This window comes from Arvicola amphibius, chromosome X (genome assembly GCF_903992535.2).
Source record: "Arvicola amphibius chromosome X, mArvAmp1.2, whole genome shotgun sequence".
NCBI lineage: Eukaryota > Metazoa > Chordata > Mammalia > Rodentia > Cricetidae > Arvicola > Arvicola amphibius.
In genome coordinates, this window is record NC_052065.1 from 31,732,234 (window position 1) to 31,759,406 (window position 27,173).

Genomic DNA, 27,173 nt, shown 5'->3' on the forward strand with positions numbered 1-27,173 from the left:
GTGTTCATGATTCTATAGCTGTGCCATATCCAGAAGACATACTCCACTGCACTTCTCTTGGTTACTTCCCATAGTCCTTCCACCCACTCTTCCTCAATGATCCCTGCATTTTAAAGGGGGGGGGGGTGTAACATAGGTGTCCCTTATTAATCCAAGCACTCATCAGTTACTTATTCTCAGCACGTTGATCAGTTATGGGTTCCTGCTTTGAGCATTATCTACTACCAAAAGAAGCTTCTCTGATCTGTAAACGATACATTCTCTGTCCTACCCTGTCCCATAGCTGCTTCCAAATAATCATTCAGAGGCTTATATTAATTATTAATGCTCAATCAATAGAATACATATTCACAACATACAGAAATATCATCTCACAGCACCGAACGAATCTGAGAACTCAGAAAACCACTTGCCTCTACCTCCAGAGTGCTGGGATTAAAGGCATGTGTCACCACTGCCCAGCTTGCTTTTTGACTTTAATTGGTTTGAACACACTTTTTGATCCTTGTAACTGAAACACACAGGCAACAGAGAAGGCCAGCAGGAAGTGAAGCCAGGCTATAAATCCGCAAAGTCCAAGTGACAAGTTTTCTCCAGCAGTGCTCCACCTTTGAAAGGTCCCATAGCCTCTCCAAATATTGCCACCAACTGGGGACCAAGTATTCAATACATTAGCTTATATATTTCTCATTCAAACCACACCACAGTGAGCTCATAAAGCAGTAAGTTTCTTTGTGGCTTTTCCATACATTCTTAGTTTGGTTGACCATCTCCCCAACACCAACCTTTCTCTTATCTGCCTCCCCCGCTTTCCTTTAAATATGTCTTACCCCAGGATTCTCCCCTTTTTCTTCCATATGTTATTTTCTTCTCTTTTAGGCTTCTTCCTCTCACCCTGTAGTAGGAGACCACTTGTTTGTTCCTGGTTGCTCAGCCCCAAAATAACCACACAGAAACTGTATTAATTAAATCACTGCTTGGCCTATTAGCTCTAGCTTCTTATTGGCTAGCTCCTACATCTTAATTTAACCCATTTCCATTGTTTTATATTTTACCATGAGGTTCATGGCCTTCCGGTAAGGTTACAACTGACAGCTGGCATCTTTCCCCTCTGGCGGCTCTATGGTGTCAATTGACTCTGTCCTCTTTCTTCCAGCAGCATTCAGCTTAGCTTTCCCCACATAGTTCTGTTCTGCCCTGACATAGGCTCAAAGCAGTTCTTTATTAATCAATGGCGATCTCAGCATTCAGAGGGGAATCCCACATCATCGTGAAAAAATGTGATTTTAACAATGAAATAAATACAGTAGGCATGCACTAAGGCCACTTGAAAGAAGTCTGAACAACCTATTAATTACACATGCTCATGCGTGGGTTGAAAGGGTTAAACTATGTAGAAAGCTAATGGGTATTGTGCCTGTTGACTTTGTGAGAATAAAAGCAGCAGCTAATATTATTGAATGCTTGTTCTGTGCTGGGTAAATGTTGTATTAATTTTTATACTTTTAGGGGAACAGACTTGGCGCTAAGTCACAGTGGAGATTTGTTTGCCAGGGAGTTAAAAGAGAGATTAATAATTTTGTATACAGTGACGGAGCCAGTGATGGAGCCAGGATACTAACCCAGGTTTGTCTGAGTGCCAGTCCATATTCCCTCTTTGTATTGACTCTCCAGTCTCTGTTGGACCTTTTCTCTCCAATACTGTCAGGGAGTCCAGATGAAGGAACTGGATCTCACGTGCCCTCATTTCTCCACAAATTCCCTTCTAGATATTGTGTGGCCTATGGTAAGTGCCATACCAACAGGATCTTCTCTCCCTTCCCTACTTTCTCCATCAGTTTGTGTGAACCCCATTCTATGTGGGTGTATCCTGACCTACTTTTGCCATGAAGTCTCTCTAATCCTTTTCTGAACCTCTTCCTTTCTAACCTGTATACAACATTTAAACTTCCTTATGGAAAGACCCCACTGTCCTCAGTTGCTTTTGTCTCCAAATACGAATTCTCAGAACCTGCTCAGATCTTCTGAAGAAGCACCCCGGGGGCCAGAACCCAGTGATGTATGTGGTAAGAAGCTCTTCAGGATTCCTGATGCATGTTGGCAGCTGAGCACCATTTCCAACAAGTGATGTTTAGCTATCTGCTCCCAGCCCCAGCCTGGTCATCACAGTGTTTGTAAGTTCAACACAGTGACAATAGGTCATGACACTTCCATCTTCCCATAATCACACATTATTTTCCATTCTCTTTGTGCTGCCGACAGAGGATACATAACCTTTTCTCTACCTCATCCTTCCTCTTCAGGTCATACCTCCTCCAAGCAGCTTCCTGGATCTTGCAACACTCATTTTCTTTTTTCTCTTGTTGCCTGTGCCTCATAGGTCTTAGGCTATATGCTCATCACATGTCTCTTTAGTCATCTGGTCCCTCGTGGCCAGGACTTTGGAATTTTACACTTCTGTAACCTAGTAGTGTGTGGACAGCTTTGAAATTTTAAGAAATAAATCCTTGTTCACAGACTGATATGATGCAGTATGTAATTATGTACTTTCTTGAGGTATGTGCCCTAGTCTTCAAATCCTGAGAAGCTTAGTAAGGCAGCTGGTAATTGGTCCAAGAACTCTGACTTCCGGTAATGTTGGGGGAGTAGAAAGCATGAATAACATGGAAGGATACAGTTGACCCCACAGGTCATAGCATGTAGTGAGGGGCTGTGGGCTGCATTCCCGCCGCCCTGCTTTCGGCCTTATGACTAGCTTATGCCCCAAAATAATTACACAGAAACTGTATTCTTTTAAACACTGCCTGGCCCATTATTTTCAGGCTCTTATTCACATCTTGACTAACCCATATCTAATAATCTGTGTAGCACCACAAAGTGGTGCCTTACCAGGTAGATTCTAGCATGTGTCCATCTTGGGCTGGAGCTTCATCGCATCTGGCATCTCTCTGAGGAGAGGCACGGCGGTCTGTCTAACTTAGGAGAGAAGTGGCATCTGACTGAGCCATCTACCTCACTTCCTTCTTCCTGTTCTGTCTACTCCACCTACCTATGTTCTAACCTATTAGGCCAAGCAGTTTTCTTTATTAATTAACCAATGAAATCAACAGATTGATAGAAGACCCGCCTCCATCAATAGCATGGACTTCCAGAAATGGATATATACAAGAAATGAATGGGCCATGAAACAGACATAAGTGGACTGAGCGAAATGTCTTGCAGCTTCCTAGTTCCCTGGAGGAGGCAGAGGTAGATACATTTCCAACACATTAATCGTATTAGTTACTTTTCTCATTACTTGACAGAGGCAACTAAATGAGGAGTTTTTTTTTTCACTTCAGAGCTTGAAGGTACAGTTCATCATGGCAGTGAAGGCATGAGAGCAGGATCATGAGACACTTGGCTATAGTGCATCTGCAGACAGGAAGCAGAGATAGATGAATGCTGGTACTCGGCTCACTTTCTTCTTTTCTTCCTTCTATTTAGTCTGAGTCTCCAGCTCATGGGACAGTGCTACCACATCCAGGGTGAATCTTCTGTCCTCTATTTAACTTCTCTGGAAACACCTTTCCAGTCATTACCAGAGGTGTGTCTCTTAGATTATTCTAAATTCAAATTAACAATCAAGATTAATGATCGTACTAACTCCTTTTTTACTTTATTTATTCATTTTTTAAAAATTTTTGAGTCAGAGTTTTTCTATAGCTTTGGAGCCTGTACTGGAGCTAGTTCTTGTAGACCAGGTTGGCCTCAAACTCAGAGAACCACTTGCCTCTACCTTCAGAGTGCTGGGATTAAAGGCGTGTGCCACCACTGCCCAGCTTCCTTTTTGACTTTAATTTGTTTGAACACACCTTTTGACCCTTGTAACTAACTTCACTCTGACCTTAACCACGATTAAGACACAGATGAAAAGTTGAATGTAGTGTCACAGTCCTTCAGTTCCAGCACGGGGGAGACTAAAGCAGGAACACCAAGTTCTGGGCAGCCTGGGCTTCAGCGCGAGGTCCTGTTTAAAAACAAAACAAAACAAAACAAAACCAAAACACCACCACCACAACCACCAAACAATTGCCTAGCAGATTTGCCTTGTCATGTAGAAGTAGAGGACCATCTTAGCTCATCATCCTATACTGTCATGCTTTGTGTCATGTGTAGCTATAGCCCTTGTCAGGCTCCTTCCCCTCTGTGTTTTCATGTCTCTTGTGTTTCCATGTCTCTTGTGTTTCCATGTCTCTTGTGTTTCCATGTCTCTTGTTGGCAAACCACTGGTATTCAGAATCTCACCTGGTTTTGCTCACAGGGTTGTCGACATCCTGGACTACCTGGCAGATGGAAATCTTAGCTGGCTTTCCCCTCCTGCTGGGGACTCTTGTTTCTTTCCTCCTGCTTCCTGTTCTGTCCTGCACCTTCCTCTCTCTCAGTGCCCCTGGAGCTTTGCCACTAGAGCCTTTGTGGGTTGCTCAAAGATTTTCACTGTGCCAGATGAAATCATCACTGTGGAAGGCAAAGTAGTTGACAGCTGGGGTGGGCAGGGCAACTGATACAGAGTAAAATGTTATTCAATGATCTGTCATTTGGATTCAGGCATGCTAAGGTGGATCATAATTCTCCACTGGGCCATTTCTTTTTATGGGCTACTGATTTTCTCTTTTCTTCTTCTTTTTCCAATAAAAAAGTAAGAAGCTAAGCATCTCTGTCAGGGCTGGTCCAGGAGGTTCTGAGAATTCTGATTGTCAGAAAAGCACTCCTGTTGGCCTAAGAATGGAGGGGGGGGGCATTGCTAGGTTTTTTTCTCTACCGCTCCTTGAGTCCTTCAGGTGATATTATACCACATGTATTAGGCAGGATTCAAATAGAGAGGAAGATTCATGGGACTTTTCCTTTTTGTGCTGGGAATAGAACTCGGGGCCTTGCACCTCCTAAGCCTGTGTTCTGTATCTGAGCTATAGCCCCAGCCGCTGTATCCTTGTTTCATATTCTATCTTAACCCTATGTTTTCTCTTGTTAGTATCCCCACTCCTGTGCACCCAGAGTGGCTTCACAGGGTACCATCTACTGTGCCTTTTTTATGGTGGAAGGAAGGGCTGTGGGCAGAAAAAAAAGTAAGTAGCTTCCCAGGCATGAGATAGTAGTCCCAGAAGCAATGGGAAGAGAGGTCTAGAGCTGGGATCAGTCTCAGTTAAGCACCCCTGGCCCCCAGAAGGAAGTGTTAGCAGTCCCAACTCACTGTGAATGTGTCTAAGCTCAGATCCAGCCATTGCATTTCAGACAAAATCAGAAAGAATTGGGAAAATAGACCACTCCAGTCATGCACATATGTTAAACAAAGCTTTGTCAAAATTTATGCAAAGTGTCATATATATAGAAGGGGTCATAGAGATAAATAAAAGAAGGTCCCTACCTCTAAGGAATTGGTACTATTATGAGCCAGAATAAAAAGTCACAAAGTTCACTGTGGGATAGAATACAACAAATGCTCCAGGAGGTGTAAATCAGGCATTGCGGAAAGCAGAACAGCAGGGGAATCTGGATAGGTGCCACAGAAGTAGCCATATGTGCCTGGCTTTGAGGCTGAGTTGGATTTGGGTCAGTGGATATTTCAAGTCAGTGCTCTTCAGGCCACAAGGTCAAAATTGACAAAGAATAGAGGCATATAAGGAATAGAGTTAAAAGCTATCTCTGGCCTGGAACATACAGACATGGAGTCACCCAAGGAGAAGACTGGAAAAGAAAGCTGAAAAATGAGCCATTTGAATGTTGATCACATAATGTACATAATCTTAGAGGCAAAGGTTATGGTTCATGAAGATGCTGTGAACATACTTTAAAATTTTTAGTGAGTGGGAGGATGGCAAGATGGTGCAGCACTTGCCGAGTTTGATGCCCAGGATCCACATGGTGGAAGGAGAGCATTAGCAGCTGCAAACTGTCTTCTGATTTCCAAACAGGATATGGCATGGTCTCTCTCTCTCTCTCTCTCTCTCTCTCTCTCTCTCTCTCTCTCTCTCTCTCTCTCTCACACACACACACACACACACACACACCTCTAGTGCAAAATGCTCACATCCTTGTGGTTAGTAGTTCTACTATAATAACATAATAAAACAATAGAGAGTAAGCAATGTTTATGGTTGTAATTTCTGGAGTCAGGAGAAAGGCCTGTGTTCAAATCCAAGTTCCCAAATTTACTAGCTGTGTAAGCTTTGAACACATGTTTTAGATTCCCCATCTAATGGGGACAAAAATGTTTCAGGCGCCAAAGATCAACTATCACCAATGTGTATGAAGGGTGCTTGGTCAGTATGTGGTAGCTTTGAAAAGAAAATTTATCTCAAGGACATAATAAGATTCAGACAAAGCCTTTGCACTAACATTTTCTTCAAAGTATATTTTGATCAGTGAAAAATCAAGCAATAACAATATTCAACAATAGTAAATTAAACTATGCTGTATCAACATGATGAAATAATGTTTATCATTCCAATAGCAAGGGGACTAGTATGGGATATGCAATTAAGGCATAAGGAAACATTACACATAGAACTCATCTGCAGCCAAGTTAAATTAAACATGACCAGAAAAGGTCTAGAAGGAAGAACTACAATATGTTCAAGTTGTTGCCTCCGTTATAGGTGATTTTCATCTTCTTAATTTCCTAATGTTTTGTTCCATTGTTTTATGGTCTTGGGTATAAAATTCAGGGCTTTCTACATGCTAAGCAAGCACTCTGTGACTGATCTACATCTCCAAACTTCATTTTTATAAATACATAGAGACTATAAATTTTTTTTCCAAGACAGGGTTTCTTTGTGTAACAGCCCTGGCTGTCCTGGAACTAGGTCTGTAGATCAACCTTAAACTCAGAGAACCACGTGCCTTTGCCTCCTAAGTACTGGGATTAAAGGCGTGTACCACCATGCTGGATGAGACTATGAATTTTTATAAAAAGTAGTTTTTTCTCAGTATCCATGGGGGATTAGGGCCAGGACTACCCTATAAGCGCTAAAAGTCCCTTGTGTAAAATGGTAAAACATTTACATAAAACATAGGCTTATATCTGTGTATATATGCCAAACCATCTTTAAATCATTTCTAATACTGTTATTGGTTTAAACTGAAAATGTTCCCCACAGGCTCATGTTTTGAGCATTGGTTCCCCAGGTGTTGGTACTATATTGGGGGACTGTGACACTTTTAATAGGTGAGACCTAGCTGGTAGTTGGCTAGGGTAGATCATTGAAGGCTATAGTGTGTTTCCCGGTTCCAGTATCAGACTGTGTACTTCCTGGCCTGTCTTTCTACCTCCCAGGGAACAGAGACTAAGGGTGCTGTGTAGGAGGGTTACCTTGTTGGAAGGAGAGCCTTCCTCATACTGGCAGGTCCATGCAGAAACAAAAAGATCTATAAGAATCTACTTATAATATACATATGTGATAAAGAAATCGTGTTTGGAACGTAAATATAATTTGTGTAAGTTGCAAAAATCAATAATAAACACAGAAAACCTTACAAAATGGACAAGTACCTTATCAAAGATAAAAGAAACCAATAAATACATGAAAACAGGCCCTATATTATAATTTATCAGAAAATACAAGTGAGACCATGTGAAATACTGCTAGATGCCCACTAAACTACCTGAAGTTCAAAATTAATAAGAGTGAGCTAACTCAGAGAGGAAAGAGCAATCAGTACCCTCTCTTCCATTGCATATAGGAGAAGCATATATGCATACTGCATATAGGAAAACCAGTGGACAGTACCTTCAGACTCTGTCCATATGTAATGTTATGACCATGGAAATTCATTTTGACATGTATAAGTTCAACAAAGAAAGCTGACATCAATCATTCTGAGTGAGATAACCCAGACCGAGAAAGACAAACATGGTATGTTCTCACTCACAAATGGATATTAACTGTAAAATAAAGGATAGCCATGCTACAATCCACAGACCCAGAGAGGCTAGAAAACAAAAAGGGTTCATGGTGGTGGGGCACCCAGATCTCCCTGGTAAGTGGAATAGAAGAGATTTCTTGAGTTAATTGAGGGCTGGCCAGGATGGGAACATGAGTGATCAGCTTGTGGGGGGAGGTGTGGAGCTGTGGGAGAGAGTACTGAAACAGACTACTGGAAAGGGGTGGCATTTAGGGTCAGATAAAAATCTTGTGCAAGAGAATCTCCCAGGAATCCACAAGGAAGATCCCAACTTAGCAATAGTGGATAAGTAGCCTGAACTGACAATCTCCTGTGATGAGTAATTTTCATCAGAGAGGCTTCATCCAGCAACTGGTGGAAACAGGTGCTGACCCACAGCCAAGTGTTAGGCAGAGTTCTGGGAATCCTATAGAAAAAGGGGAGGAAGGATTGTAGGAGCCAGAGGGGTCAAGGACATCACAAGAAAACTCACAATATTAACTAACCTGGGCTCATAGGGACTCACAGAAATTGAACCAATAACCTGCATCGGACTGACCTAGCCACTCTGCATATTTGTTACAGTTGTATAGTTTGATCCTTTTGTGGGACTGCTAACAGTGGGAACAGAGGCTCTCTCTGATTCTTTTACAGGTTTTTCAGACCCTGCTCCTCATACTGGGTTGCCTTGTTCAGCCTTAATACATGGAGGAGGAGGGTGCTTAGTTTTATTGCAACTTGCTATGCCATGTTTTATTAATACTTATGGGAGACCCGCCCTTTCATAAACAGAAACAGAGGAAGAGTGGAACAGGTGGTGGGAACTGTGAGGGGATGGAGGAGAGGGACTGGGAGGAGAGGAGGGAGGGGAAACTGCAGCCAGGCTATAAAACAAACAAACAAACGAGAGAATGTTGACATAAATTTCAATTGACAATAACCCAAAGTAAATACAACTCAAATGTTCATCAATGGCAGAGTATGTAACTTATATCATCAAAAGTAAACTATCATATTTTTAGAAAAAAGAAAATTAAGTATTGATTCAATAACATGGATATATACCATGACTTGATGAAATTCTAGCATTATAATACTGTGTTATTACATTTAAATGAAGTTCAAAAACAGACAAAAATCGGGAGGTAGAGACAGGTGGACCTTTTTGAATTTGAGGTCATCCTGGTCTACAGAGCGAGTTCCAGGACAGACAGGGCTTCACAGAGAAATCCTGTCTTAAAACAAACAAACAAAAACAAAGCAAAACAAAACAGGCAAAGAACGTCCAAGGTGGTTCAGCCCAGAAAGGTGATTACTTTTAAAAGGAGATAGAGTGAGCTTTTAGTTGAACTGGGATTGAGAAGTTGCCTGGGATATTGTACTTTTATTGCTAAAATCAAGTACTTCTGAGCAGACTGGGATTGTTTGTCATCCTAGGAAGGGATTTTTTACTGGAAAGGGACAAAAAAAAAAAAAAGCCTTCTGAGGGGCCAGAAACATCCAGGATCTTGTTGTAGGTGGTGTTTCTGAGTGAACCCACATGTTACATTTTACCCAATATACTTAAGATTTATGTAACTATGTAATTCATACTTTAATTAGAAGTCTTTAAAAATAGCTATTTGAGCTGAGTGTGGTGACACATGCCTGAAATCCCAACACTCATGTTGGAAGATCATGAGTTTAAGGCTAGCCTGAGATAAATAGCAAGACATTGTCCAAACCAAACCAAACCAAACCAATTAACCAGCCAACTAAACAAACAAAAAAGCAAATCTAAAACCAAACAATCCCAACACTTGGCATCGTACAGAGATTTAAAAAAGGCTTGTTGAATAGGGTCATGGGAAGAATTTTGGTGGCTAACAAACTGAAGGGTCTGCTTTTTTTAAGGTTGACTGTCTTCTTTGCCAGATGATGATCTGAAAAGAGTGGAACAAGGTCTGGTGAGTAGCAGCGGAAAGCCAGCTGCACCAAACAAGCTTGTACTATTCTGAACCAGACCCACGGAGACTTTGTAAACAGTATCTCTGGGCCATGGGCAGTCGATGAAGGTGTCAGAAAAGACTTAAAAGTATATTTTAGATATTCCAAAGGAGCACAGGGTGGATTAGAGAAATCGGCTCGTCTTGGATCATGGTAAGTATCCTAAAGTAAGGCTTTAGTGGGATGATTTAGAGACTTCTGGGAAGATATTTGATATCATGGAGCCACTGAGAATTCTGTTAATCAAGTATTTCCTAACTGGCTTTCTTTTTTGACCTGGTGATTTTATTTCTTTTTAAATCTCAGAAGTGAAATGGACTTAGAATATGTGTATTTAGTGAGATATTCAACAATGATTCTTAGTATAACACTGAACATCTTGACTGCAACAAAACAAAGATAATGCTAACTGGGTTTGCCTGAAAATTAATAGATAAATTTCCATGGAACAATAAGGTTTTCTTTTTAGCTCTGTCCCATGTAGAAATTTTATTAACAACTGAAACTAAAGTTTTGTTAAGTAAAACTGAGGGTGAGGTGTACTTGAGATGATAGTAATATGAGAAAGAATCAGAATCAGGAGGCTAGAGAGCTGCCTCAGCAGTTAAGATCATTGGCTGTCTTTCCAGAGGACCAAGGTTTGGTTTCCAGTGCTCATAACTATATTGATTGCAGGGAATTGAAAACTTGCCTTTGGTTTCGGCAGGCACCAGCATGCATGTAGTACACACACATACATGTATGCAAAACACACATTAAATAAAAATAAATAAATATGACTCTTTTAAAATCAGGATCAAGCTGGTAGACTAGAGTAGTGGATTTAATCTAGGATAATATTTATTGGGTTAAATTAAATGTTCTGTTCTTTATGAACTAAAATCTAGCCACAGAGTTTATAGCTGATATAAAGATTAATACACTTCAATATGAGGGCAATGGGCAGATGGGAAATAGGACTAGGAATGTTTAGACTAGAGACACAACAATTTAGAAGGACAATCTTAGAGGAATCTAATAGAAATAATTTATATGCAGGAAAGTTACAAGAAGATAGATTGACAGTGCATTTTTAGGGGCCTGAGCTCGGATCCCCAGTGTCCATATAAAATCTGGGGACGGTAGCATACATCTGTAACCTGAAAGTTGGTGAGTAGAGACAGGATCCTAGGAACAGCTCTAGGTTCAATAAGAAACTATGTCTCACAGAAAAGAAAATGTAGAGAGGTGCTTTAGGGAAATCCTGATGCCAATTAAATAAAATATTATATAATTATAGCAACGTACTATAATAAGACTTACTTCAAAGCTATGAACTATTTGCTTCTGGAATTTCCTGTTTGATATTTTTTGAATGACTGTGGGAACTAGAAAATGGAACTACAAATAAAGGAAGGGCTACTGCATATCAAAAGAGGGGCAGTGAGATCTTTAATGAAGCATTTCATAGCAAAATGGAGGCTTGATGCCCTTTGAGAGGTTTGGCTCACTACTGTGCAAATGCTGGACAAGGTTAAAACCCTGTGTAGACAGGCCCCCTTTCATGGTCTGTCTTGACTGTCCAGACTTCAGTTCTCTTTCAACTGGGGGCTTCTCTTTTTTTGAGTAACACATGGGCAGGCCTAGGACCTGTCTCATGCTTACTTTTAACTTAGTTTTCCCTTGCCTCCTTTTTCTTCTTAAACTTGGCCATGTTGAGCCTGAAAAAGCCTTTCAGCATGTTCTGTTTTGTTTTCATTCATGAGGTCCATGAAGAATGATTTAGGAGTCATTTTATCAGACCAAGTGGGTGACTTACTTGCCCCTTTTTCGCGAATCCACAATGCAAAGTACGGCCTGGAAATTAGTATGTCAAGCATCTTAATTTTGCTTTTGTTTGGTTGTTGTTCTGTTTATGGAGACAGGGTTTCTCTGTGTAACAGCCCTGACTGTCCTGGAACTCAGAGATCCATCTGCCTCTGCCTTCTGAGCCATAGGATTAAAGGCACGTGCCACCACCTCCCAGCTTAATTATTTTCTATTGCTGTGATAAAACACTATAACCAAGGTAACTTATAAAGGAAAATATTTGATTTGGGTTTATGATTTTTAGAGAGTTAGAGTCCTTGATGGTGGAGCAAAGGTACAGTGGCAGGAACAGTTGAGAGCTTACATCTAGATGTGCAGAAAGAGGCAGAGAGAGGGAGGATGAGAGAGTGAAGGAGCTAGAGAGATATAGATAGATAGATAGATAGATAGATAGATAGATAGATAGATAGATAGATAGATAGATAAATAGATGGCGGGAGAGAGGGAGAGAGAGGAGAGTAGGAATAGCAGGAGTCTTTTGAAACTTCAAATTACCTCATTTCACCCCTAGTGAAACACTTCCTCCAACAAGCCCCCCAATCTTTTTTCCAGCAAACATATGAGCCTATGGGGTCATTTCATTCATATATCCTAGGCTGGCTCTCCACTTGCCCTCAGCTTCCCAAATGCTGGGATTATAGATGTGCCTCATCACGCTAGGCTAGTCATTTCAATTTTAACTCCAGTGTTAGACAAGTATGAAAACGATACAGCCAGCAGCAAGCTATTTTTATGTTTCAGCATCAATATAGTCCTGCTAATATTTGAACAAAGAAACAAACAAAACCTGTTGAAAGGTTTGGAAAGGTCCTTGTGAGGAATTAAAATTTATATTCTGAAAAGTAGCCTTGAATCTCATATAAAATTGCATCCATGATAGCATCCATGTCTGATATCAGAATGCATATAGTGCAGTCTGTAACCACACTGAAGTGTCAACTTCTAGAGTTTAGGGACCTGGTTTCCTCCTAGTGTCCTTCCAGTTCTGTAAACATCCCTTTAGATATTTTTGAGCTAAATTTAAACAAAAATGAATTCACCTTGTTCGGCAGTTACATATTAGCCTATATTGACTGAATGATTAAACTGTGTTTTGGTGAATTTTATCTATTAAAAGAAAAGGAAACTAGGAAGTAAAATTGCCAGGCATCCTGGTTTAAACAAAGCTGTTGAAAGACTCTGTAATGCCATCTAGTGGTCAAAAAGCTCCTCTTCCGTCTAGCGCAATCTTGGAGGTTTTCCGGCCAGCAGTTAGAACTATGTCCCAGGAAGATTACTGGGTTCTTGAAGGAATGGAAGACAGACACGATGGAGGGTATGTTTATCCCTCTCCAACACCTGCCTGGCTAGGGTTCTTTGCACTTGGCATAACAACAGAGGAAGCCTTCTTTGTGATTTTACAAACAAGCATATCGTGAAAAACAGTGTGGTGTTCTTGGCTGTGCTGCTGTTCGGGGGACTAGCAATTTAGGCTGTGGGATATTTCCATTAGAACAATGCAGGAAAGTCACGGTTTAATTACTGTAAGCGCTGGGAACACACAGCCACATAAGCCCTGGATTTTCAACTTCCTCTTGATTCTTAGTTCTGCCACCATCTTTGGCAGCTCCCGCTGTAAATAGTTTGTGGTTCCAGGGAGTGTCCTTGTGACAGAGCTGTACTTGGCTCTATAGGAGGGGAGCCCCAGACTCCAGAATCTGCCCCTAATAGTGGTGACCACTGGCCCTTTCACCCATGCCGACTTTATTACCAAACAAGACACAGTGTAGAGATCTAAGGTCCACTGGCCAGCTGGATGGCTTCTTGGTTCAGTTCATTTTCATTTCTGTATTTTCCCCCCTCCTCTCCCCTTTGCCTTTCCAGTTCTCTGAACAAGACCTGCTAGTTTATTGTAGCCTTTTTTTTTTACCTTCCCCAAATATACGAACACACACATAATATACAGACACAGTGTTCTCTCTCTCTCTCTCTCTCTCTCTCTCTCTCTCTCTCTCTCTCTCTCTCTCTCTCACACACACACACACACACACACACACGCACACACACACACACTTAAGGGATCTGACCTAGATCACTGTTACAAAGTGGCACTTGAGGAAATGAGAGTTGGGGTAGGCAGCTTAAGTTAAACACTGACAGATGCCAGGGCTGGCTTGGTAGGTAGGCTGAGCTGGCTCTGGGCTATTTGGTGTAAATTGAAAGATGAGGTACATATCCTTTCAATCTATCCCATAATAGCTCCCCATTTTGTTCATAAAACTCACACATAAGTAAAAACAGGATTTCCCAACCAGAAATAAAGATGTACGCCTGATGGATTGTCAGAAAAGCAGGGCAGAGCTGTTCAGCCAAATCAAGAATGAATGGTGTCAGAGTTCTCAGCTTTTTCTGGATGAGATCAGGAACAGAGGTTGCTTGTTTGGAATGCTATTGAGAAGGATTCGGTAGCTATATTTGACCCCCAGGAGAGGAATAGGCAGGTATGTGGTTGGCTTTATGATCTTCCACAATACTTGATCATTTGTAGACAATGTTGGAGTGCTTGTGTAGAGTCCAGGCTAGATGACTTACAATAACCCAAATCATATACAAATAGCTATACTTTACTGCTTAGGGAAAGACAAAAAGAAAAAAAGCATGCCTACAGTTAATACAGACACTTTTAGATTGTTTTTAGGTAGTTTCTCTGCATAGACTATTTTAGAATTCCTGAGTTTCAGGAGTGCTTCTGCCTCAACCTCCAAAGGAGCTAAGACTACAAGTGAGAACCACAGATTACTATGCATCCACGATTGGTAGAATCCAGAGATATGGAGTTCATTAATATAGAAAGTTGGCAGTATTAGGAACATCTGAGACAGTTAACAAAACACTATTGTTATTATTATGCCGTAGAATTACATTGTTGGCTTTGTACTCAAATTGTTTCTTGGAGAGCTGATAGTGAAATGCTCTCACTGTTAACATTTTGGCCTAGGTTAGCTGTCCATCACATGACTCTAAAAGAATGGAGTCACAAGATAGGCTAGTATTTTAATGACTCCTTCCTTTTTTATTGACAAACATTCACTGTACCTAGCACTGAGTTTAACAAGGACATATTCATACTTGGACACAATGTTCTTTGGTCACATTCACCCCATCATACTTCCACTTATTACTTAGCTAAAGGTCACATAACATTAAAAAGAGTTCACTGTCAGGTGTGGTGGTGCACTTGGGAGGCAGATCTCTGTGAGTTCCAGGCCAGGCTGGTCTACAAAGCAAATTTCAGGACAGCCAAGGCTGTTACACAGAGAAACCCTGTCTGGAAAAACCAAACACACATAGAAAAATGTTCATATATATATATATATATATATCACAAAGTTCAACACTTTATTGTTTCTTTCAGTAAAATATCTCACTATGTAGGGAAGAATGGCTTCAGACTTGCCAGCTTCCTGCCTCACCTTCCCAAGTGCCAAAGCTACAGGCACGCACCACAGTGTCTGGGCACTTTAGTCATTTCAAACTATACAATTCGATGGGTTAAAGTACATTCACAAAGCTATGAAAACATCATCAATACCTCATTCTAGAATCTGTCATACCCAAAGGAACTGCATCCCAACAATACTCACTCTGAATTCTTTCCTATTCTTAGATTTTGTCAACCACTAATTTTCTTTTTGTCTCTGTTCATTTGCCTGCTGAGACCATTTCCTATAAATAGAATCACACTTGCCCTCTGGTGTCTGGCTTATTTTATGGACCATGTTTTCAAGGTTTATCTGTGTGGATGTGAATCAGTATTTTTTCCCTGTTACAGCTGACTAATAAATAGTTTGTGGTTTGGACACAACACATTTTATTTAGCCATCCATTGGTTGATGGACATTGGGGGCTGTTCCCACCATTTGGCTATGATAAGTAGCACTGTTATGAATATTTACTATAACACTTTTAACGTCTGGTTTTCAATTCTCCTGGGTTAGGCTAGGTGAGGGATTTTTCCCTCCAGTGTTAGTAGAAAAGGGTATATTTGAAACTAGATTTTTCTCAAGCTAAGAAGAGGCCTGTGGGTGATAGATGAGTCCTAGGAGTAGCAAAAATTCAAGGGAAGATAGCTTTTAGAATCCAAGGGCAAAGGTCTCTGGGAAAAGTATGACAAGAAAGGGAGAAGATGCTGACAGAAAAGAATACTGACAACTTTGATCTTCATGAATAGAAAAACAATGGAGTTTTTCCTGAATTTATAAACTGGTTGGTGATATTTTTTCTGTTTTTTAAATATATTTTTTCTTTTTTTTTAGGTCCAGTGGGGGATGAAAAGATGTGTTAGGGGAGGGCCAAGGAAAAGTGAAAATAGTTCTGGCTTGGGCTGTTTTATTGAGTCTTGGGGAGAGATGTTGTTTGGGTAGGAAGAAAGGAAACTCGCAAGCTACATGTCAAATACAAAATAAAAAATCAGACGGAGAAGAATTTTGCATAATGACGCTCAATTGTTACCAAAACTCCACATGCATTTCTGTAGTGATAGGGTTTTTCTAAAGCATTTCCCATCTTTAAGAATATGAGGATGAAGGAATCAGGCAGACAAGGAGCATGTACTGCCATTTTAGAAATGAGAGAATCCAGGACCTCGCAGTACAACGGTAGCATGTCTGCCTCCAGAAATGAGAAAATCCAAGCCTAGCCCAGCACTTGGTGATGGCAGATGTCAGGTGCGTCTGTGAAGTAAACGTGGCAGAGCCACAGAAGTCAAAGAATGTCAGAACCTGGAGGGTCTTTTGTCAAAGCAGAATAGGGTAAGTCTAAGGCTTAAATTCCAGGCCATTGGTCAGTGAATAAAAGACTTAAATCAGTACTCTGGTCCTTGTCCCCATAGAGACTATCATCGCAACATGAAAGAGTTGGTAGTGAAAGTGGTCTTATCTGTCTCCACCACTGAGCCAAAAGACTAGGGCAGGAGGTTGTGTGTGATTCATCTCCAAATCCAAAGCTGAAGCACAGTTGTTGAACTTGTTGAATGTTTGAATGAGAACCAGAAGCACCCAGTTCTTCTTGGGACTCTGTTTCTTCTCATTCTGCCACAACTTTTAGTGGGAGATCCTAGATTCAAGCACAGTTTTTATGTTCCATGGAGCTCTGGCCTATACCTTGATGTCTACATACATCAACACAGGTGACCCTAGATGTATCAGAAGGGTGCTCTGAACATGTCAAGACCCAAGGGATAACTTACATCTATTGTTAATATGGAAGTGTCTAGAACTCGAAGGGAAAAGAGTTTTCCTGAGTCTAGAGAAGTAGTTCTCAACCTGTGGGTCACATATCGGTTATATACATTATTATTCATAACATTAGCAAAATTACAGTTATGAAATACCAATCAAATACTTTTATGGTTGGAGGCCACCACAATATGAGGAACTGTATTAAAGGGTCTCGGCATTAGGAAGTCTGAGAGCCACACTTGTCTAGAGGCTAAGGCCCATCTAGCCACATTATAATGTCTTTTGTGGGAGGTATGGTGGTTGTTGTGCTCACAGACAAGCCCTAGGGGAACCAGGAATGTTACAAGGTTACACAGAACCTGTTTTTCACCCATAAGAGTGGGAGCAGAGATGACTGGAAACTTGCACTATCTGTGTGGCTAAGATATGAGCTCATCAATGAATCAGATCTGTCTTTCTGGGAGATGTCACATGTACTTTACAAAGAGTATTATCAATGTAGTTATGTCTTAAGTTTTCTTGTACACACAAGATTGAGTTATTTATCAACAGGAAGTTATTCACCCAATTTTGCTGTGTTTAAAAACTCAAAAAAACCCTCAAATGCCTGAAAAGCTATTTGTGTTCATATTACCAAAGTTTGAACCAACACTGGCTACTTAGTCATGCTGAACCAAACTACTGCTTTGCTTCCCTGCGACAGAATTGCTCACCTGTGGCTGTGGTGGTAACAGAGATCCCCACAGACTTTAGAATTTATCTTGTACTCTAGGAAGTTCCTTCTTTTGCTGTTTCCCAGTTTCCAGACAGAAATATTCTTGCCTTGAGGGACTGTGAGCCTTGGGATGGACTTGTGAAAAAGAAGGTAGGGCAGGACAACCTTGGGAAGCTCAGCTTTGTCCAGTGTCAGATGTTGGCTTTGAGACCAACCCTGCACTCTTCCTGATGCCTGCTTTCAAAACAATCTCCACATGTACCAGTCAGGTTTGCTAAAGGTGCAGATCATGGTGTGTGTGTGTGTGTGTGTGTGTGTGCGCACGCACACATGAGTGGTGTAGGAGGTCCTTCTATATTTGTGTTGATTTCATTGGTTGAATAAAGAAGCTGCCTTGGCCTTTTGATAGGGCAGCCCTTAGGTGGGTGGAGTAGACAACAGAATTCCAGGAGGAAGAAGGCAGACTCAGAGAGAGCCGCCATGAAGTTGCCAGAGTCAGACATGCTGAATCTTTCCCGGTAAGCCACAGCCTTGTGGTTCTACACAGATTATTAGATATGGGTTAAAGCAAGATGTGAGAGTTAGCAAATAAGAGACTAGAGAGAATGGGCCAGACAGTATTTCAATGAGTACAGTGTCTGTGTAATTATTTCGGGCATAAGCTAGCTGGGCAGTGGGACAAGGCCGGTGCTGCTCATCATAGAGAGAGAGAGAGAGAGAGAGAGAGAGAGAGAGAGAGAGAGAGAGAGAGAGAGAGAGAGAGAGAGAGAGAGAGAGAGACTCACTTTGTAGCCTAGACTGGCCTTCACCTTGTGTCATGCGCCTCCTGCCTTTGCCACCTGAGTACTGGGGTTACGGAGAACATGCTCCCATGTGTGGTGATTCCCCAAGTATAATATTATTTTCATTGCTACTTCATAACTGTAATTTTGCTACTGTATGAATCATAATATAAATATCCGGATTTTCTGATTGCCTTAGGTGATTCCTGTGAAAAGGCCATTCAATCCCCAAAGGGGTCATGGCCCACAGGTTGAGAACTACTGAGCTGTGAGCTATGAATGGATATCTCCTGCCACCCCTCATTCTACCAAGGCCCACACTCACCTGCACTAGGTCAGGTGTGAGTCGCTTGGCCTGCAGCCATTTCTGGAACCTCCCTGTTTTTCGCAGGATGCGCTCAATGCTGCAGGTTTTCGGAGCCGATGCAGAGGCACATATTCTTCTGTCAGAGATCTCGCTTTGGTACTTGCTGACCAATCGAGAGACCTCCACAGGGCGCCAGGTTTTAGAATCATCCGAGTAATTTGCAGAATAAGAAGGCAAGTCCTGAGGAGGCGGTCTCAGGTGGGAAGTCATCAAGTTGTCAAAGCTGTGGGAAGCATAGGATAAGCCTGTGAGGCAGAGGTGAGCCAGGGAGATAAGGCAGCAGCCTGTCGGAACATTTCTTTCCCTTTGATTTGTTCCAAACTCCTTTTCCAAGAGGATTATCTGGTTTTGGCCAAGCTCAGAAGTGTACATGTGATGTCAAAAGAAGTCACACAAAAACTGCCCTCTTCCCACAGAAGGAACAACTATGGCTCTTTGAACTTCAACCCCATTTAAAGACAATAGCTTTACATTTTTGTTTCTTTTCATGCCCCACTCTCACCTTACACATGTGGAAATTGAGGCTGATAGAGTCTAAGTATTTTGCTCAAAATGGAATACAATGTTGACAGTCAGAGGTATAAAGCACCAAATCTATCCTTTGCCTACTCTGCCTGTCCAAACTACCCATTCTTTGACCAATGCCTGGGTTCTGGAAATACAGTTCTCCAAGAGGTTCTTGGGCCTGAACTTGCGAGACCACTCCACCCTCATATCGACATTGATTTAAGCCATCAGCACCAAGCAGATTTCAGGCATCCATGGCAGCTTCACGTCCATCAAATCTGAAGCCATCTGGCTCCAGCAGGTGTGTGACAGTGCACTGTGGTGCAGTCAGCTTTTAACCCTCCTCAGGGGAGAGGCACTGGCCTCTTGTCATCTGCTGGTTTTCTAGGCTCCATGGTTACACTTTCTAGCAGAGTCACCTCTCCAGCTGTGCGCTGACATTTCCATTAGGGAAGAATGTTGAATCTGCTTTTGATTTATGTCTGAAAAAATTACTCAGAAAAAGTTTGCATTCATTATTATTAACTGAAGGTCATATTGCAAGTGAAAGTCAGACTATATCAAATACTGAACTTAAAAGGGCGTTTTCCATTCTTGTTATTGAGCACTATTGGGCAGTCATTGGTAATGAGTTTTAGCTAGTATATTTTCAATGAACTAGTATTTCGATGAATCTGAAACTGTATATTGTTTTGTTTTCTTACTCATATAATTCATAGTTGTTCGAAGAGATTACAAGTTTTCCACCGATTGTTAATTGCAGTGCTGGGGAGGAATCTCAGGACCTTGCGTGTGCTACTGAAATGTGCTACAACTGAACCACACTATCAGTTCATTCCTAGTATTTTGATAGCCAGGCAAACCACAGAAAAAGTTTAAGGACAAAAGGCCAAGGTCAAGAAAGAATAGCCAGAGATCCCAGGTTTCCGAGTCCCTTCTGTATTAGAGTGCCAGTCTCTTATATTTGGGAAAGAGCTGCCAGCAAGCTGCTCCTGCAGTATAACAATGCAAACAGCAATGGATGCAGGCTCAAGAGGTTCTGTTTAAGAATATTGCCACAGGGATACTGAAGAAGAAGAACTCGAAAAGTGTCATCCCAATGGAAGTTTGAAGACAACTGCAGAGAACCACTTTCCCCTCTAAGAAGGATTAGAAAGGGCTCAGGGCCCAGAGATAGTCCTGCTTTCATTGGCTTCTCCTGCTCATGAAGTTCCAACCCCACAAAGGTCCTGGAACTTAGGATTTCCAATGAGAAACAGTAACTTAAATTTATGAAGCCTTTAAATATGTCATCTTCTTTGCTAAACTATGTGTATTAATTCATTTAATCTTTTTGTATTACACCCAGGGTATCAAACATACTAGGCAAATGCTCTACCACTAAATCACATCCCTAACACATAATCTGTTGTAGGAGGCTGCTCGTTCATTTCCTGGTCACCCAGACTCCCAAAATAACCACACAGAAACTATATTATTTGAAACAGTGCTTGGCCAATGATTCTAGAGTATTCCTAGCTAGCTCTTACATATTAAATTAACCCATTTTTATTATTTTATATTTTACCACAAGGCTCATGGCCTACCGACAAGGTTCCTGCTGGCAGCTCCTGTTTTTCTCCTCTGGTGACTCCATGGCTTCTCCCTGACTCCATCTTTTTTCCTTCCAGCATTCAGCTTGTTTTTTCCCACTTAGCTCTCTTCTATCCTATCACAGACTCAAGCAGTTTCTTGTTTAACCAATGGCATTCACAGCATACAGAGGGAAATCCCACATCATTATAATCCTTTCAATATACCTATGATGTTGTTATCATTACAAATTGTGCAGATGAGGACCCAAGGCATGGGATAGCTATATAATGTTTCCAAAGATATTTGACCAGGAATTGGAAGAAGTAGCATCAAGGCTGCAGAATTTGCAGTCCTCACAATGTTGCAATTGCTTATTCCTATATAGTCCATTTTATGAGTTAGCTCATGGGAGCAGGTCAATAATATTAAAGGCCAGAACCAGCAAGTCCTGAAAGCTTATTCTATTCTTACCCCCATTTCCATCTTATTTTGAGGATGAAAAACTGAAGACAGAATATTTGTGGCTTCTCTGAAGAATCACAAACAATTACTAATAAAGGGAAGCAGCTCCTAGGGAGTCCTTCAGCCAACTGGTAGAGTTGAGAGGAGAGAGACTTCCTACTCTGTGGGGCCATGGTTATTGTTCTTTTTCTCTGTTTTCATTTTCTGAGGAGGCTTGATAAGATGACAGCATGTCTTTGTAGGTGATCTGCAAGTTCAGTCATGGCCAAAGGGATTTCATAATGAATTTGAGGAAAAACAGACAGGTTCTCTCCCATTCAAAATGGTGTGACATTTAGTGCTGTAAAGGGGAAGTGTGTATCTCACAGTATCAACTGCCTACTTCACAGACTAGAAGAATGTTGATGAAAGCGTGCCCTGCTCTTCATTCATTAAAATACCACTATTCTGGAGTTTGGAAAACAAAACAAAACAACAACATAAAATCCAGGCATCTTTGTACTCTTTCTTTTGAATGGAGATCAAAGGCATGATTGAGGTAAGGCTGGCTGCAGAAAGGGCAGATCAGCAGGGCCATACTTCCTCAAAACTGGAGAGAATTAAGGTGAATAGGGCAGACATGTGGTTGGTAGTGGTGGTGGTGCTAGGGAAGATGGAACTAGAATTGGAATGAAGTATTCTCTTTTACTGTATTTGCACATACCTTTTAAAATATTTCTTGTCTCCTCTTTTCATGCCCCAGATCTATGCTGAACCCTAAAAACACCCATCTTCTTTCTAAAACTCTCAGGACAAAGTCATGGTCTTTAGCACAGTCCACAGTGATCTTTCAAGGCTCATCACCTGCTGTGCTTTCATTCTCCTTACACATTTCCTTTGGTCTCACTAAGCTACTAGGTACCCTTGGATAACTATATCCTTTCAGGTTTCTGACATGCCCTTCCCTTTGTCTGAAACACTTTCCTCCTGTTTCTTCTCTGGATGGCACCTACTCAACCTTTTAAATCCTTGACAGGTACCACTCCTGATCTTTATTTGTTTTGCTTCTATTTGAGATGGCTTTCTTTCTATGTGTTCCCATGACAGTCTGCATTGGACATTTTATATATTTTGCCTTAAATATTACTTCGTTTTTCCGTTTTCTCAATAACAAGCTCCTCATGGGAAAATATTTCAACTTTATAACTCAAGCGCTTACCAGAGTGTTCCTACCAAGTTGGTACTCAATACCGTGTAGTTGGATGAATGAATGTTTGGATGTATAGATGGACCATGGTGGATATTTAGATGAGAGGAGAGAGATGTTCAAAGGACAGGATCATAGAATGCATAAAATGATGATGGTGTAGAGAAGAATGCATGGAGGACTGACCAGATGAATAGCTAGTTGGACAATGGATGAGTGGGCACATGGATGAATAGATGAATGGGTTGTATAGGTCCCAGAGCTGACAAGACTTCTGAATTGGGGTCAGAAAATTAATTAAGGCAATAATTACTGTTCTCTTTGTTAAGAGACAGTCTTTACTACCATCTTGAGTAGATTTCAAATTACCTGAGAAATACCTCTGGGTATGCCTTGGAGGGGGTTTCTAGAGAGGTTGGACTGAGGTAGGAAGATGCACTCTGAATGTGGTAGCACCATCCCATGTACTAGGGCTCCCGACCAAGTCAAAGAGTAAAAAGGAGGAAGCTGACTGAACATCAGCATACACCTCTTTCTGCTTCCCATCTGCCAATACTATTCAGCCAGATGCTGATGCCTCCTGTGGCTACAGAGCTGCCAAGTGTTCCCTGACATACCTTCCCTGCTATAATAGACTGGATTACCCTCAAACTACAAGGCACAATTAAACCATCCCTCCATTAATATGGAGTAGGAGGGCCTTCTGTCTATGTGTTACTTTCATTGGTCAAATAAAGAAACTGCCTTGACCTTTTGATAGGACAGCAGCTTAGATAGGCAGAGTAGACCGAACAGAATGCTGGGAGAAAGAAAGCAGATTCAGGTAGACGCCATGGCTCTCCTCTCCAAGATGGATGCTGGTTAGACTCATGCAGGTAAGCCACAGTTAAGTGGCAAAACACATTAATAAAAATGGGTTAATTAAGATGTAAGAGTTAGCCAATATGAGGCTAGAAATAATGGGTCAAGCAGTGTTTAAATGAATACAGTTTCCATGTAATTATTTCAGGTAAAGCTTCCTGGGAGCAGGGTGGCAGGAATGCAGCCTGCCACTCCGCTTACAACAGAGTGAGTTGTGGCAATAAAAATGGCTACAGCCAGTACCTCCACCATGAGGCTGGAAAGCTAAGGAATGGGCTGGATCTAGCCATCAAAGCCACAGCTTTAATCCTCTCCATAAAGACTCATGTGGTCAGAAAAAAAAAGATATACTGTAAAGAGAGATTCAAAGATGAAGAAGACCTCTAAATGGTTTACATTGTTAAAAATATATGCAGGCTAAAGGTTAAAGTGCTTAAAAATAAGAAAGAAAGAGAGTAGTTGGGTGTGGTGGTAGATACTTTTAATCCCAGCACTTGGGAGGAAGAAGGCAGTGTGGCAGACACCATGGCTCTCCTCTCTGAGATGGACGCTGGTTAGACTCATGCTGGTAAGCCACAGTCAAGTGGCAATACACATAAATAGAAATGGGTTAATTAAGATGTGAGAGATAGCCAATATGAGGCTAGATATAATGGGCCAGGCAGTAATTTAATTAGTACAATTTGGTGTGGTTATTTCAGGTATAAACTAGCCGGGTAGCAGGACGCAGCCTGCCGCTCCTCTTACAACATTAATATACTTTTTTTGGTCATGTATTTGGTCACAGAGACAAGAAAAGTAACTACCAACTCTTTCTTGCAGGGGACAAAAAAAAAAAAAAGGAAAGGGGAAGGCAAAAACCAAAACATAAACAAAACCCAACTTGTTTTCTGGCAAACCCTTCACTAGTCAGTAAGAGGTGTCTGAACATTCTTTAAGGTTTTGAGAGTAAGAATAAGAGATGTTAGCCCAATTACATGTAGTCAGGAGGATGAGATAATGAATCAGCCCTGGTGCAGGCCCAAGATTCCCTAGGAGGGATCCTGGTCATACGTGCCTCCCAGAATATTTCTTTCTTCTCTTCTCTCTTTTATGTGCCTCTGCACCACACCAAGCCCTTGAAACATTCAGGATCTTTCCAAAGCACTCAGGGTATAGTCATGTTACTTAGCACAATTCACTATGACCTTTCTAGGCCTATCATCTACTGTTCCCCTTATAAACTTGCTTTGGTCTTATGAAGTCACTGTTGACCCTTGAGTAAACCACATCTTTTAGGTCTCTGTCAATATTTCTAAAACACTGCCACTAAGTACTCTTGCATGCACAGTATGGGCAAATATTAATAGATCTAGTGGTTGGAAGCATCACCTCAGCTTCCTGGCACCCCTTTATACAAAGTCTGGAATATTTAGTCGGGGGCTTCACCCCAGCCCCCTGGCATCCACTTTTGGAATGCTGGACAGAAATCTCCACTCCAAGTTCCCTCCCATGGGAGTTGCCTCAGTCCAAACTCCACCTTCGAAAAAGTCCACCAAAAGGAGACCCCTCACCAGGGAAAAGGAGACCCCTCACCAGGGAGGGTCAAGGAAACCCACCAAATGGTGACCCCTCCTTAGGGAAGGTCAAGACCACTCTCACAGGCTATTTACACTGCCCTCCAGAGAATATACATGTGGTCTTCCCTTTTCCTCTCTGGTGGTCATTTCAGCTTTTTTCCCTCCCCTTTGTGTTTTTCCAGGACCACCCAAGAGTACAGGCACTCAATTAAACCTGGGTATATTTTAATTCAGTCTAATTTGGTCTGATTGGGGTTATTTGCATTGGTGGAGAAGTTTGATTAAGAAAATACTTAACATTTGTAATGTTAATATATGTAATAACATATTATTCATATTATTGATTAGTATTAATATCAAATAAAATATTTGTGAATGTGCAAGAAATGAGCTTTATAGTTAGGAGTACTCATTCAAAGATGTATACATGTATATACATGTAGAATTTCCAAATATTGTTTATAAATGTTTCTTTACATTTAAAGGAGGATATGCTATAGAGATCAATACTTTGCATTGGTATGAATCTTGGTTTATTGATAAAAATTAAGATCAATTTTGTTATATACATATACATATTTTTTTCTGGTCTTGATTAAGGCATTATGTTTGTGCAGCTCATTTAAAAATATAATGTATAATTAAGAAATACAGGTTAATAGTCATCTATAATAGTCAAGCTTATAGCCATGCTAGTTAGGTTTTCTAAATATGTAGAGATATATTTCAGTTAGGTATTCTTCAAATCTTTCAGAGACCTTCAGAATATGGTATTTAAAATGTTTTAAAAACTTGAGACTTTTCATGACAATGAGACACATCTGCTCCTGGCAGTACCAATTACTTCAAGAGGATGATGGGCACCATAGAGGCTCTTTATGGAGTTTGTTAGCCATTTGGGCAAGAAACTACTCTTGCCTGAACTGCTTGACTGGACTTGCAGGACCCACAGAAAAATGACTGCTGAAGTTGCCTAAAAAGAGTGAGCAGTCCTTTGGGGTTCCTGTTTCATGAAAGAGTCTGCCAGACATTCTGCAGGACAACAGAAGAAAGTGACTGACAAACTGCCAATATATGTGGAACTATCTTTGACATTTCCTGCTTCCTGGAAAAGTTTGCCAGATACTATGGCCCTATAGGCTGAAGATGGGTACCCCATTGTTACAGAAGAACTTTGGGTGACTGTCCAGGCAGTGAGATATCTCTGTCAATTCTAGAGTTTTGGAAGTTGCTTACAATGCACTTTATGTTTACTTAGGTAATATTATATTTTTCTGGAGTCTTTGATGGAGTTAAAGAATAGAGTTATGGGGCTGGAGACATGGTTCAGAGGTTAAGAGCATTGCCTGCTCTTCCAAAGGTCCTGAGTTCAATTCCCAGCAACCACATGGTGGCTCACAACCATCTGTAATGGGGTCTGGTGCCCTCTTCTGGCCTGCTGGCATAAACACAGACAGAATATTGTATACATAATAAATAAATATTAAAAAAGAATAGAGTTATAATTATAGTTTTCCATATTTATGATAAAAATAAAGTAGATATAAATATTGTAACTGTAATTCTTGCTTGATACCGGTTTTGTTATAAGTAATTTTACTGTGTTAAAGTTAAAACCTTCCTTTTTATTTAGACAGAAAAAGGGAGGTGATGTGGGGTTCCCCTCTCTATGTTGTGAATGCCACTGGTTAATAAAGAAACTGCTTTGGCCTATGATTGGGCAGAATAGAGCTAGATGGGAAAATCAAACTGGATGCTGGAAGAAAAAAGTGGACTCAGTAAGACGCCATGTGGCCACTTAAGATGTAAGTGTGAGCTAGAAATATGCATAAGCTAATAGGCCATGCAGTGTTGTAATTGATATAGTTTTTGAGTGATTGTTTTGGGCACCTGGGAAATGAATGAGCAGCGTCTCACTACATATACATATATACAATCCTAAAAATTAGTTTTTTTCATTCATATATACCATTTTTCAGAGTTTGTCACAGGGAATTAATGAGATGCACAAATTCTTGCTGCAGTAATGTTTGGCACATCATTGTTTATAATATTGAAAAGTGAAAAAAATTCTGTTGTCTTATGCTTGTGGGTTAGTTAAATATGTTATAGTTGGTGCTGTACCAATATCATGAAGCCATTAAAATCAAATTATGGAGGAGAATATTTATTAATGTAAACAAATA

General features: G+C 40.9%; 1 protein-coding gene across 1 annotated transcript in view; it reads right to left on the reverse strand.

The window, feature by feature from the left end:
* The window catches only part of Dipk2b (divergent protein kinase domain 2B), a 40,322-nt gene that overhangs the window by 8,215 nt on the left and 4,934 nt on the right, over nt 1–27,173 (reverse strand). The window contains exon 2 of the mRNA XM_038315683.1: nt 18,796–19,060. Coding sequence (XP_038171611.1) covers nt 18,796–19,060 — 265 coding nt within the window. The remainder of the gene's footprint in view (nt 1–18,795; nt 19,061–27,173) is intronic.